Source organism: Pararge aegeria, chromosome Z (genome assembly GCF_905163445.1).
Source record: "Pararge aegeria chromosome Z, ilParAegt1.1, whole genome shotgun sequence".
NCBI lineage: Eukaryota > Metazoa > Arthropoda > Insecta > Lepidoptera > Nymphalidae > Pararge > Pararge aegeria.
The window spans coordinates 18,956,578-18,970,854 of record NC_053208.1 but is presented as its reverse complement, the minus strand read 5'-3'; the positions used below and the strand labels follow the sequence as shown (position 1 = coordinate 18,970,854).

The 14,277-nt window shown below is 32.7% G+C and overlaps 1 protein-coding gene across 1 annotated transcript in view; it reads left to right on the top strand.

The window, feature by feature from the left end:
* LOC120636056 (sterol regulatory element-binding protein cleavage-activating protein) overlaps nt 1-4,876 on the top strand; it is a 31,796-nt gene extending 26,920 nt beyond the window's left edge. Inside the window, exons 20-22 of the mRNA XM_039907325.1 lie at nt 1,109-1,254; nt 2,989-3,109; nt 4,243-4,876. Coding sequence (XP_039763259.1) covers nt 1,109-1,254; nt 2,989-3,109; nt 4,243-4,373 — 398 coding nt within the window. The 3' untranslated portion in view covers nt 4,374-4,876. The remainder of the gene's footprint in view (nt 1-1,108; nt 1,255-2,988; nt 3,110-4,242) is intronic.
* Nucleotides 4,877-14,277: the final 9,401 nt, after the last annotated feature.

Here is a 14,277-nt window from a genome sequence, read left to right as displayed (position 1 = left end):
ATATTTAGCGGAACACAAAAAAAAGGTTTGATATCAGTATCATATAAGGTTGCTGGCTGGTTTATACGTCATTTAATTAAACATGATTTTTTTTTTAATTGCGTATATTTCTGGAGTTGAACACTGAATTATGCCTGACTTAGCCCCAACGGACACTGTCAGGGCACTCGAAATGCGAAGAAATGGTCAAACCTACAGAGTGATATCCAGAGATCTTCGTCGACCAGTTTCAACGATCCATCGCAGTATCCAACGGTTCAGGGAGACCGATACTTATGTGTGAAGAGCAGGACAAGGCTTTGTGTATCGGTGACAATTTCGTTTTAATGCAGGATAATGCTCGGCCGCATACCGCTCGGGTAACTCAAGCTTAGCTTAATGATATGAATATCACTGTTATGGAGTGTCCGGCGAGATCACCGGATATTAACCCAATAGAGCACGTATGGGACTTGCTGAAAAGAAAAGTTAAGTCTAGAATTCCAGCTCCTGCCAAAGTGGACGAACTGCGAATGGACGTAGTTGAGGGATGGCGGAGACTATCCCAGGAGACCATCGATAACATTATTCTCAGTAAACGGGTAGAAACTTAATAAGAGTACGTAGATGAAATACGCGATATTAATGACAATTTTCTAATTCAATTATTTATCATTTTAATATTAATTTTCACTTTTTCCGGTTACATGAAAAGTTCCATAATGTACCATTTTTCACAAATAGCCTTTACTCGCAAAATCTGTTCTTAATATGATTGATCTCATTTTAAGTAAAACAAATTAAACTTTAAATAACAAAAGAAGTGTAGTATTTTAAAATAAAGCCATATTGTTTTAATTATGGACCTTTTTTTTTGTGTTCCGCTAAATATGCCGGTGTGTATTTAAGTTATTTGAAGGTAGGTTTTTAATAAATATACACCAACTATTTGTTCTCGCTCTTTCTGTCCTAATCGTAAGGTTGCCTGGTAGAGATCGCTTCTTAGCGATAAGGCCGCCTTTTGTATTCTACTCCAGTCTTTGTGTTTCTCTCTATTCGTCCTTTATATTCAATGGTGATGTAGAAATATAGAGTTTACATAAAATAAACACTATACTGTTGTGTTCAGGTGCTTGCGTATACAGTATGCAAGCGCATGACGGTGCGGTGACGTCACTGGCGTACACAGCTTCGTACGTGGTGTCAGCCGGTGCTGATGAACGGTTATGCATTTGGGACCGTTTCCAGGGACATATGCTCAACTCCATACACATTGTAAGTGCAATAACCGTTTCCGCATATAGAACTGTACACTGACAAAGTTAAATGGGCCTAATGGGACACATATTAGAATTATGCTTAATTATGACTTAAATACATAGTTTTCGTTTATTCTTTCTATCTTGAGAATACATTGATTAACAACTTGTAACTATTTAATGATTTTATGGTTTTACTTAAATATCAACTTTATTATTTAATGTTTTTATAAATAAATAATTATTCTACCTATATACACACATCGCCACCTAGCTTTTGTTATGGGCACTTAGATGATTGATGAACACTTTTATGAATAATGTACATAAATACTTATAATATACAGATAAACACCCAGAAAATGAAAAACATTCATGCTAACAACACAAACATTTTCCATTAGTGCAAATCGAACAAAGGGCCTTGGACTCAGAGAACAGGGACACTTCGAGCTGCGCCAGTCGGCCGTCAAATTTTTTTAAATATTGTGGGGTGTATTCCTTTGCGGAGTGATGATAAATGATAGAGATTGATAAGTGTACTGTATTGTACTGATAATAATGGATAATGATATATATAAATGATATACTGATATTGATAATGAGTACGCGTCGAGTGGCGCCAGTAGTTATGGCCACGAGGTTCGACGATTCCGTAAACTGCTGATGGTGCAGTGTTCGATACACGCAGTGACCCGAACAAAAATATTATAGTATAATAACTTTTTCTTCCTTACAATACGAGTATTTATTAAGAAGTATCCTAATTACTAATTACCAAAGTCCATTCCGAAAAAATAAACGACTGTTAATGTTAACCATAACCATTAGCATTAATGTCATTATGCCAATGTACTGAGAAATTGAAGAATGTTGTAATTGTTTTTGTTGATAACATTTACGTGAATCTGTAACTTATTCAAATTGTGCGTTTTGATAAATTAAATATTACTCGCTAACTGTGAAGGAAAACACTGTGAGGAAACCTACTTGCCTTAGAGTCCTGAGTGAAGGCCACCAATCCGCACTCGGCCAGCGTGGTGGACTTCGGCCTTAACCCTTCTCATTTGACGGCTGATTGGCGCAGTGGGACGATCGCTGTGGGTTCGATTTCCACAACTGAAAAATGTATGTGTGATGAACATGAGTATTTTTCAGTGTCTGGGTGTTTTTTCTGTATACTATAATTATTTACGTATATCATCATATCAACCCATTACCGGCCCACTACAGTCCACGGGGCTCCTCCTACAATGAGAAGGGGTTAAGGCCGTAGTCCACCACGCTGGCTCAGCTCGAATTGGTAGACTCCACACACCTTTAAGAACATTATGTAGAACTCTCAGGCATGCAGGTTTCCTCACGATGTTTTCCTGAACCGTAGAAGCAAGTGATTATTTAATTACTTTAAACGCTATGTGCGTTAGCAACTCTAACTTAGAAAAGTTAGAGTTGCTAGCTGGGATTCTAAATCGGTCCCCTAAATCTGAAGTCGAGCTTCTACCCAATGCGCGATCACCGCTTCTTAAGTACGCTATTTGTAAAAATATTCATCAATCATTTTAGTACCCACAAGCTTACTTTGGGGCTAGATGGCGCTGTGTGTATTTTGTTGTTTATTTATTTATTTATTCTGGGAGGGGGTCGGTGTCCCGTAGTGGTCCGTTAATGGGTTGTTAATGATGAAGATGTGAAGATGTTCGTAATAAAAGGATTATAAAAATTAAAGAAGCCTAATGTTATTTCGTAGGGCCTCAACTACATGAGCCGAATGCTACCTCTGACGCATACTCTGCTTGTAATGGGCGACCGGAGTGGATTAACTGCGTACGACCTCAGCAGCGGTGACGTCATCCGGCGAGTGCTCTTTGGTGAGTTTATATTACCAAAACAACAACAACAACCCAGCGAAACTAACTTGGAGTGACATGGCTTTTTTTTGTTCCACAAATTAGCCCTTGACTGCAATCTCATCTGGTGGTGGTCAAGATTATGGTGGTAGTAGGAAGTATGGCAGTTATACAAAATCCATACCCCTAATCGGTTTGTACGTGACATCGTAACGGAACGCTAAATTGCTAGGGTGCTAACTAGCCACGGCCAAAGCCTCCCATTAATTCCCAAATTTTCCCTGCCTGGGAATCGAATACGGGACCACGAACCACATCGCTCACGGCTGCGCCAGGGTGGTCGTCAGAGAGGTTCTTACAATGTTCTACTAAAGTGATCTGACTCATTGCAGAGCAATTACAGCTTAGTATAACGTTGATAATTCCGATAAACATAAATAATTCTTAACTGTATATTTTGTAACAGTTCAACGTTTATCTCTCGTCATATGTAAATTTCTTTTAGGATATTCTCTTTACATTAGGCCACTCTTAATCAATATTCCTTCGTCTCCGCCGGACCATATCTTTGAATGAAATATAAGTTAATATAAACAACCGACTTACTCGAAATAGACATAAATTTGTGATAAGTAGATGTCACTAAATTATAACCATGTGGCAAAAGGTAAAAAAATTATTTGTACGATAGAGTTATAATAATACGATTTTGGATCTACCTATGCATTAGTTTAAACAATGTGTTAATGCAATTTCTTCTGATATAAATTTGATCTGGCTCTGCTTTCATATCACACAAGATATTCTTATTTAATAAATGTTAAATTGAAATTGTTGATGTTTGAAAAGAGCAACTGTCGAGTTTCTTGCCGGCTTCTTTCCGAACCGTTGGTAGAGTCACTACAAACTGACAGATTTGATGTTTCAAAAGTGCTTATCTCTAAAAGTGCTTATCTTTTTCCCCAACCTATTATAAGCATTATAGTTGTCAAGCGCAAGCCTATCTAGAATTTAAAAAAAAAATGACGGCGGTACACGTACAAGGCAGTTTTTTTTTTTAATTATTTAGTACCAATAGGCTCATGCCTCATCAACCAACCTCCAATTTCCAACAGGAAAGCAATATCTTATCTATAGATTTTACTATGTTTCAGGTCAAAGCGACGGGTGTATATTCGTACGGCAAATTTTACCACTAAAAGACGCTATAGTGTGCGATTACGCGAACCAACTGCGCATAGTGCGTTTCCCCTTCGTATCGAAATTCGATATGAAGAACGAATAACATCCACTTATTAGGCGCTTTTAAGCGCAATGTAAATCAGAACTAAATTCTTACCGTCATCACATTGGAAAGCTATTGTAGCACAATAGAATTATTAAAAGCAAGAAGATACGTTTAGTTATTTATTATTTTTTGTTTCTTATTCATTGTGTTGTTTTTTTTTAATAATATCCTATACTTTTTACCTTTAAATCACTGATACCTGCATTTGTAATAAATTGGTTCCAACCATAAATATTCAGTGTTATTATCGATGATTTTGTAAATATTACATGATTCTCAATGCAATTTATCAGAAATTCAGGTATAGTTTAAGTAACTGAGTAAGTTGTTTTTTTCTAAGTAAAGCTCTAAAAATTCAAGTTCAAAAATTCTTCATTCATGTGAGCCTATCGCAGGCGTTCATTCATAAATGTTTACATAATTGTAAGGGGATGGTGATAACTTCGTTCGCTAACTTAAGCCTAAAGCTGCGGGGGGTTCCAAACGCGAAGAGCCCACAACAAACTTAGCCGGGTATTTTATTTGTTATCACCATCTCACAGTTATTTATATTAAGCAATGAGGTTAGAAAATTAAGAAAACGCAGTATCACAAAAACAAAAATCTTATTATTGTTGCAGTGTAGCAAACATTGCAAAAGTTTTTGACATGAAGAGTACGGGGTTATAAGATGTATGTAACAAAATAAACTCCATTTAATTCCATAATAAGTCAGTAGGGAAAGCTATAAAGTCGCCCACAACCCAACACACAAGCGCAGCCTATTTTGCAATCTTGGTTGCTCTGAAAGCAGTTATAGATTATAGCTTTTCGCAAACTTCTTTATATATATTTTAAATTCAAACATAATAGCAACAGCGGATCGTCACATAAAACAAAGGTAGATGATTGTTATATTACCTTTTGGTCGGTCCAGAGTAAATAACATATATAAATATCCTACACTAATACACATATGCCTATGACCTAGCCCCAAAGTAAGCGTAGCTTGTAATATAGGTACTAAGATGGCTGATGAATATTTTTATGAGTGATATACAATATACATAAATACTTATACAGATAAAAAAGGTAGATGAGGAACCCAGTACTGAAAATCATTCATGTTTATCACAAACACAGAAACGTTCTCCAGTTGTGGGAATCGAACCCACTGCCTTGGACACAGAAAGCAGGGTCGCTGCTCACTGACGAGTAAGAACACGCCCGATAACAGAAATGTTCCATTTGGTTTCATTTCACATTCCTTATAACCCCTGTACTCTTTACTTATAAACAAACTCACAAAAAGTGGCATCATATTATTATTAAATAAATTTTTATTTTACAATTTAAATTGTAACTTTTATATTATAATACACTTTCTTATTATTTATTTGACATCTCAAATTACTAATTTATTAATATTTTTTATAATAAATTCGACAATTACACCATATAGTGTTTGTATGTTGTGCTCTTAGATCTTAATTAGAGAGTATTGTAAAAAAGGCATCAAGTATTGCAAGACCAGGAAAATTGGATATTAATCGATCGACAACGAAACACCGTTTATTCATGCCGGGTACTGGGATCTTTACATATCTATTATGTCAAGAGCAAAGGTAGGCAATGTTTCATTGCATGTATGACGTGCACGCATTCGATTGCGAATATCTAATTTTCGTGGGCTACATGGCCTATTATATTATTGAATATCATTAATAAACAGAAAGGGTCTCATTAATAAACGCGAAATAGTTACGTATTACGATATGTTTATCGAAAGATATCGATCACTTGATGACAAAACACTGATGCAGTTTAATTGTAAAATACCCTATGAACAATTTATTTTTGCATTGTTTTTTTTTTGTTTTGTTATTTATTCAACTAATCTGCCATTTAAGAGGAATAGTATATAGTATCCAGACAAGCCGAGATGCTTAAGAGTACTCAAGGTTACATATTAGTACCTAAAATACTATTTATGAATAAATAAAAAATAAATAAACTGCAAACTATTTTGATGTCATGCCACGTTTCTTAATAATGTTCTGAGCGTGCTTACTATGCAAATGCACATGTCAAATGCTGCATTTACTTTGTAAACATGCTTCATGCATATAGTAATTTGGTGGGCTACAAAATGTTATATTCGTTAATTCGTGACTTAAAAATTTAAAACATTTTATTTAAGTTGTTGGAAACTTGTGTTTGTCCATTTCAAGTTCATTTATGAAGCATAACCTGTACTAAAAGTTCTCTAAGTGCCTGTGAGAAGTGCAATCTAGTTTTAATACTAGGAAACTGTATTGTCAATAGATGGCGCTCTCGGTAACGTAGAAACTAGATATCTTTCACACGATTAAAAGTGAACTTTGGTAGGAATTCTCAAACTTGGCGTCCTGTAATTAATATTGTTCAAAAGTTACAGACTGGTTTATTGCTGAAGTTTAAAATCCTGAATACCACAAAACTATCCAGCGCCATCTGCATATCCGAACGCTAACTTTAATACAGCGTATTTAAACGCTACATTTATGTTGTTCGGCGATACGTCGCTGGGTAGCGCCAACATTGTCGCAAGTGGGGATAACATTAAAGCGCCGGGGGACGCTTGTGTCGATGTATCGAACTATCGACCCAATCATCGACCCAAGTCGTCTTTGCCTGTCAGACTCCGTACCGCGATTACCTCTTTTACCGCCGCGCTATTAAGTCGAGAAGAAAACATGTGTATCATGTGTCCAGCCTTCCCTTCACTGGAATCAAAGGTGAGTGTTATTTTATGTTAAAAGGCGTTGGATTATGGACAGGTATTTAGGATTTTAAATATTTTTGTAATAACATTAAACGCACCGCGTTTTTTTTCATTCGTGTTTAAACCAATGACTTTCCTATCATTTGTGATTAACTTTACATTAAAAATGAGTCAGAAGCCGAGAAACACAACCAATTAATAATTAAGTTCACTTTATTCAAGAAAATATGCAATCTATGCTAAGATAAACAGATTTTGACATTCAAACTCTTATTTAAATAACTATACAAAATTAACGTGTCTACCACTATCGTTCTTCAGATAACATCACAAAGTCACATAATATACATAATATTAATGTGAAATATAACATTTTTTATGTTCTTAATTATAAACTGCAAATATTTAAAGATATTTATTTACATTTATCAACATAAAGGTTGTACACGTGCTGTCGCTAAGCTGATTTCTTTTAGCTATACGTCGTATTCTATATAGACTCATGCATTACGTTTTAAGCTTCAATCTTGTAGCATTATAGTCGTGTCGTAACGTATCAAGTTAGAGTACTTTTTAAACAATTATAGGGGCTAAGAACAATATTTTCATTAATCTGCTAAATAATCTTTATTATTTAAGAACAATATTTTCAATAATCTTAAATAAAATAAAGCAGATAGGTATCTGCGTTATTTTATTCAAGACAATCATAATTTTAATTTAATCATAGTAACGACATACGTGGTATGGTAATGGTCGTGCCATTTGCAAATAATACCGCGTGAGTAATTTCTTAAATAAAGTACAGTGAATTTTAACTTCTTAATTAGTGTTATTATAACAAAATGATACCAAAGTCGTTAAAAAATTGGATTATAATGTTATTATTAAAAAAAATCGGGTATCGCTACCTGGCAAAAGCCATAAAGGTTATCCAGCGGGGCTTTATTAGGTACCTAGTATCGAGCCATTTACACAAAGCATGACGACAGCTGTCCAAGATTAAACCCCCGTCCTTTTTAAAAAATAATGGTTAGAACCTTAGTTAGGTATATTATCTACAAGAGGTCTATCAAGTCAGGTAAAAATTAAAATGGTTTGTTATGTGTTTGGTAGATATAAATATTAATACCTGAATAAACCCTTCGACTTGGACTAAACATAAGTTTGTATAGGAATGCATCTGAAGTTTATTTTAATTCATATAAACTAGTTTGCAAATTACTACCTATAGTGTGTGAAATTTTAAATATCTTCTATATCTTACTTTTTTTCTCAGAAGAAATGTAAATTGTAAAGTTATTGAACTGAGATTCTCGCCGTCTTCTTCTCGGCAGCATCTGCTTCCCGAACCGGTGGTAGAGTCACGACAAATAAAAAATATCGTCTCTCTTTTTGAGGAGTTTATAAAAGTTAACTTAAAGAGAAAAAAAAATAGAATTGATTTCAGAACAGATCATTTTATTATTATTAAAACTGAATGATATTACAATTTAGTCATATTATTTTATGACAAACTTTATCAAAACCCTTAAAAGGTAACAACATGGCCGACGATACGATAATAAAGGCTAAAAAATATGCTATGTGTTTATCAAACAATTTTGCATTCCAGAACGCTTAAATTATATTACAAGTAATATTTTCCATATCGTAAAATAAGTCAAGGTGATCGATTTTTTTGCAAACTAGTGAAATTGACTGAATTTTTGTAAAACTTATTTTAGAGAATATACCTATGTTAAATTGAGCCTAAACAATCTTTATTCTTTAGAAGAATATTGTATATAAAAAAAAAAAATTACGAATATTAAATACTGTAATATGTTTACATTTCTATTGCAATATATTACTCAAGTTTTAAAGATACCATGCAGCATGCGTACCAATCAATATGTAATGGTACAAGAAACAATTGTATAAATATATAAATAACATTAAATATGCAACGTTATTTCAATATTTCAAAATAAAGTTCTACAAATCTTGGTTACAGGCTGTATTCGTATAATAATTAAGATTAATGTTTACATTTATATTATGAATAATTGTGTATCGTGACTGTGTATCCCAATAATGTATTTACTAAGAACACAATATATCTTATACGCGTATCCTTCGATTAATTGAGATCCTACATTCTTAATTCGATGGAAATAGTTACAATTACTAATAATAATAATAATAATTAACGAGTTATTTTATGTATTGGGCCTTATATAATAAATTGTCCATTATGTGTTAATTAGTGGTCTAATGGGTCGCCCCATACACGTAGTAGTTTGCCCACATTTACAATTGTTAATCGAAGCTAGTGACCAAATATGAGTACATAGACGATGATAGAGTATTCCCATCTCAGGGGAATTGAGTTCAGCTTCGGCATTTCGGCTGACGTTTGTAGCTTCCGAAATAAAGACTTATCTTCATTGGTCATATGGAGGGTAGAGGTAAGGAGAGTCATCTGTGTATATGAAAAAGTGTCATCAAAATGTATTAAATTAGGATGGCGCCACATTTGCATCAGGGTAACTCTTAAAAGAAGCGCCAAATATAAATATTGTTAGAGTAGGCTTGAAAAATAAACAAGGAAGTATGGAGATACAAGGAAGTAAGGTTATATTTACCACAATATTTTGTACAACGTAAGTTGTTGAAATTCTCAATAATTAACTACTTTAGTCGATAATGACATTAAATTTTTTAAATCGGCATACTTCAATTCATCTACGATTGCTACATTCATACCATACCCTGTGCATCCACCAGCGCCATTGTGGAGGATTTTTGAACTGTTATTTAGCGCAACAACTGGACACTTTTTCAACTTTTCTCCCATATAAGATGACTCTCCTTACCTCTACCCTCCATAATTGGTCAATAAACAGTATCTTTACGAGTATCCCCATAGTAGTAATACTCAAAGAATTACCAGTTTATACGATATGTATATGTTTTCAAAATCTTTACCATGAATGGTTTTTGTATAGATAAACTAAGATCATGTCTCACAATTAGCAATACCCGAACTTGTCTTTAATTAAGTTTAAAATTAGTGCCTGAACCTGATTAAAGACAAGTTCTGTGTCCTACTACCAACGCTTATAAGATGTATTATTCTAAGTTCGTTAACGCTCTTTTTCTAGAATTTTAATGTATATTTTAGGGACATCAATGTATGTCATATAGGTTAATTGAAAATGATACTGCTTTAAGCGCTGTTGGTAAGTACCCAAGTACCCGGCAACGACTAAAGTAATCGCGCCAGCAACACTTAAACTATGAGTACCTTCGGCTCTCTTATTTCAACTTAATTAATATCAACGGTAGACTTCCTGAGTGTCTTATCAACTTTATAATGAAAAAAAATTTACAATACTATTAGTGTACTAAGTACTTACAGAATATATATTTTAACAATGACATATAATAAGCATAGTAAATAATTTTTTTTTTAATAATATTATCTGTTTGGTTTGGCTACAAGTTGTCGATATAGTTAATATTTTAATTTATTAAAGTAGATAATTAAGCAGTAGTTTTAAACTTAGAAAGAAATTTAGTAAACCAAATTGTTGGAGTTAAAAAAAAATTAAGGCTTAGCAAAGAATGGGTAATGTGTTTATATAGATATTCCACTGCTTCGCACTTATCCTCGTATTAGTCATAAGCTATATTATTTATTATATTTTTGTTACATTATTTATGACGTCATGCAAATTTAATGCAATGTGCTGGACATCACAAATAGATAAATATGTTAACTTTTATACTGTGAAAGGTCACATTGTGTTTGTTCCCTAAACTTCCTGTTATAACGTGGTCTTTTCCAAGGCGAGTTTTTGTTTAAACTTTATTTTGTTTTTCTGCCACCCATTCTTTATCATTCTTCACTAGATATTATAAGTATTATAATTAACATATTGCACATTCGGTCTGTATTATAAATGATATAGTTCGTTCGCTCAAATATAATTGGTGCTTTTGAAAAAGACCGCCGTCGGCTATTTCAAGGATTCAGCACGCACTATCCATCCGCATTGTATATTCAATATTGGTACGCTACGGTTAAAAAATATTTAAATACAGTAGGTACTTGACTTTCTGTTGTTTCGTTAATGTAATTAATTGAAAAAAAAATCTAATTGTACACAGATTCCAAAATAGCCTGTAAGTGTAATTCAAACAATTGGTACGAATGAACTATATCACTGATAACCATAATGTTATACGTACTGTATAGTTAGCACGATATTGACCAGTCTGAAGTTAGTTATATACGTTTTCATACAATTTACAATATCACTATAGGTACAATTCCTAAAAACTACATTTGCGTAATCACTTTTGGAACTTATTAAAAACCACCAGGCCAGACCAGACAAGAATAATATACATAGTTTGTAAAATATACCTTCCCTTATACACCAAATCTCATAAACTGTACTACGTTAACAGGTCTAAAAGCAATGTTGTGAATAGCACAAATTTTCCCGTGGAAAAGAAAGGCTTTGCTTATATCTGTCAAGTTAGTTTTACACTTCACAATCGTAAGTAGGTATATGTTTTTCGCCTTAGTCTATCTATCCATTTCATTCGAATTATTTCATCTTTAAAAGTATTATTATATCCAGAGTGCTTTGAAGCATTTCTTTCATACGATCGACTGACTAATCGTGAATGTGATGGTAGCTCTTAAGCGTCGTAGTTAATAAAAATGGCAGTGCCAGCTAGATCGCCTGCGAACTTGTGGCTCGATATTCTTATGTTCGCCAGGTGCATTCCTCTACACGTTTACTATACAGTAGTGTTACTACTTCTACTTCTTTCCGCATTGAAATTCTTCACTGCAATTTATTGCTATTAGTTCTGAAATCAACAATACTAAAAGTGAATACAATAAAAAGTTGATAATACTTTTGTATTATCACGACGACGATAAATTATGAAATCTATTCCCACGTAAGCAAATACAAAGCAATTTTAGACCCACATGCTCTCCTCCATACAAGCTTCTCCTAAATAAGGAAAGAACCCGTAATTATTCTAAAAAAATAGATAAAGGACACCGTATCCTTCCTAGAAGTCATACCTACTCGTAACAAGGGTTTTAAAAACAATAAAGGCCCGTCCTCCTAAGCAGAAAAGATAACACTGACAGTTTACTCAGAAGGTTTTGGAGTGAACTTAAATTATGCTATATTTATTTTAAACAAAACTAGTTTTATTTGAAGACATACAAAACTGTAAGAATTTTAGGAAAATATCAATTCTGCGCATATTTTACCTTATTACTTCTTATTATCTTGTTTAGAAAGCTAGATTTAAGCAGGTAACAAAGGATTATAAGAAATCCAGGTCTAAATCGCTTTATGGTTTTCAGAATATTGCAAATATTACTGTACACAAGTCTCAAAAGTAAATTACATTGAATTTTTATAGGGTAAAAAGTCAATGTTAGAGATTAGTGTAAAGTAATATTGGCACCATTGGTGCATATGTTTAAAACAATAAGAAATTTCACAAACGCTTTAACCTAAATTGACAGATTCTTTGTGAAATCCTAATCGTAGCAAGCTAAAGACAGTTTTTAAAATGAAACTTTACATAATTGTCTACCCATTATTTCGTCTTATATTATAGATAAAGAGACGAGAAAACAATAGTCAAAATTATCTCGGCTGGAATTACATGTATAAGTATTACCAATGAGTTATCCAATCATAATTTATAATACCACGTATAACGTACCAAAAGTTTTTCATGAGATCAATTTAAGAGAAATAACTTAAAAGTTAACATACGCAAACACTTATACGAGTAAATGCAATTTCAAGTTACAATTAGTTAAGGTTTCCATTCATTTCTGTGTTACTTTTATATGAAAGCCAATATCAATTATACGTTATTTCGAATTTTGAAACTGGTATTGGTGGTGGCAGATCATATACCTACCAGCTGCTTATTCACTACATCATCAAAGTGATACATGTTCATACTTATATATGTACGTGTCTTCCTATTATAAAATCCTTCCTATTAAAAAATATTTATCACGAAGCCTTTCGATCGATATGATAAGATAGAGATTATTTTATTATTCATATATTTATACAACGTGTAAGTGGAAACCGAAATTATACTTTACAGGCTTCAGATGCACATGTACTATAATAAATATAATAATGTTATTTATTATTATATTTATTATAGTTTTTACTGAATGAAATCAGATACAGCCTAACATCACATGCAAAATTAAAATCATGTGACTCCTGTCACTTTATTAGGTACGCGTCGCGTAGCGTAGGAACTATGCGCGTGTCGATCTTTTACCTTCATTAGGGTTGTCATAAGTAAACACTTATAATACTTTTAATTCGTTTGTATGGAAAAATAAATAAATATGCTTCTTTGGATTTAATATTTTTACAGGCTGATTTCTTGTGAAATATACCTATGCATCCTTCAATATTATTTATGTTATTCAGTTACACGTTGTATATATATTATAAATCTAAAAATGCAGTTTTTTTTATTATTTTAAGTTTTAGTAAAATGTTCCATCTATATTTATTTTTGTGTGTAAAATCAGACAACACTACGCTTAATCTATGTAAAACTCGGTAAACCTGGTGTTAATAAAAAACAAGATTATTTAACTTTGTTTTTATTTTGATTTTGAATGATACTTATTAAAAATTCATCTACATAGTATGATTATCCCCTGATATCGAACTTTATTTACGTTAAACATTTTAATTTGTGACAATTTTGTATTCAATAATATAATTTTATACTAGTTATAATTAAATTAACAGATCTTAAAAAAAATATAATATGAGCTTAAATTGACGATATTATAAAATGATATACCTCTCGTACAACGTATAGGTATATATCTCTCACTTGACAACAATACCTAAACTTAAAATTAAATACTTAATAAATTTCCATCTCGATCCATTAATAATATATAGCCAATAATTTCTTACATTTAAAGCACTACTAAGTGTTAAGTAAGAGCATTAATAACAACATCTATACGCAATTTTTCATTTTCAAGATTTATAGAAATATGATCGTATACTAATTAACTACTTGTGTAATGCCTATTTTATAATAAGTAATTTATTTTTTTATTTATAGTCAAGAATG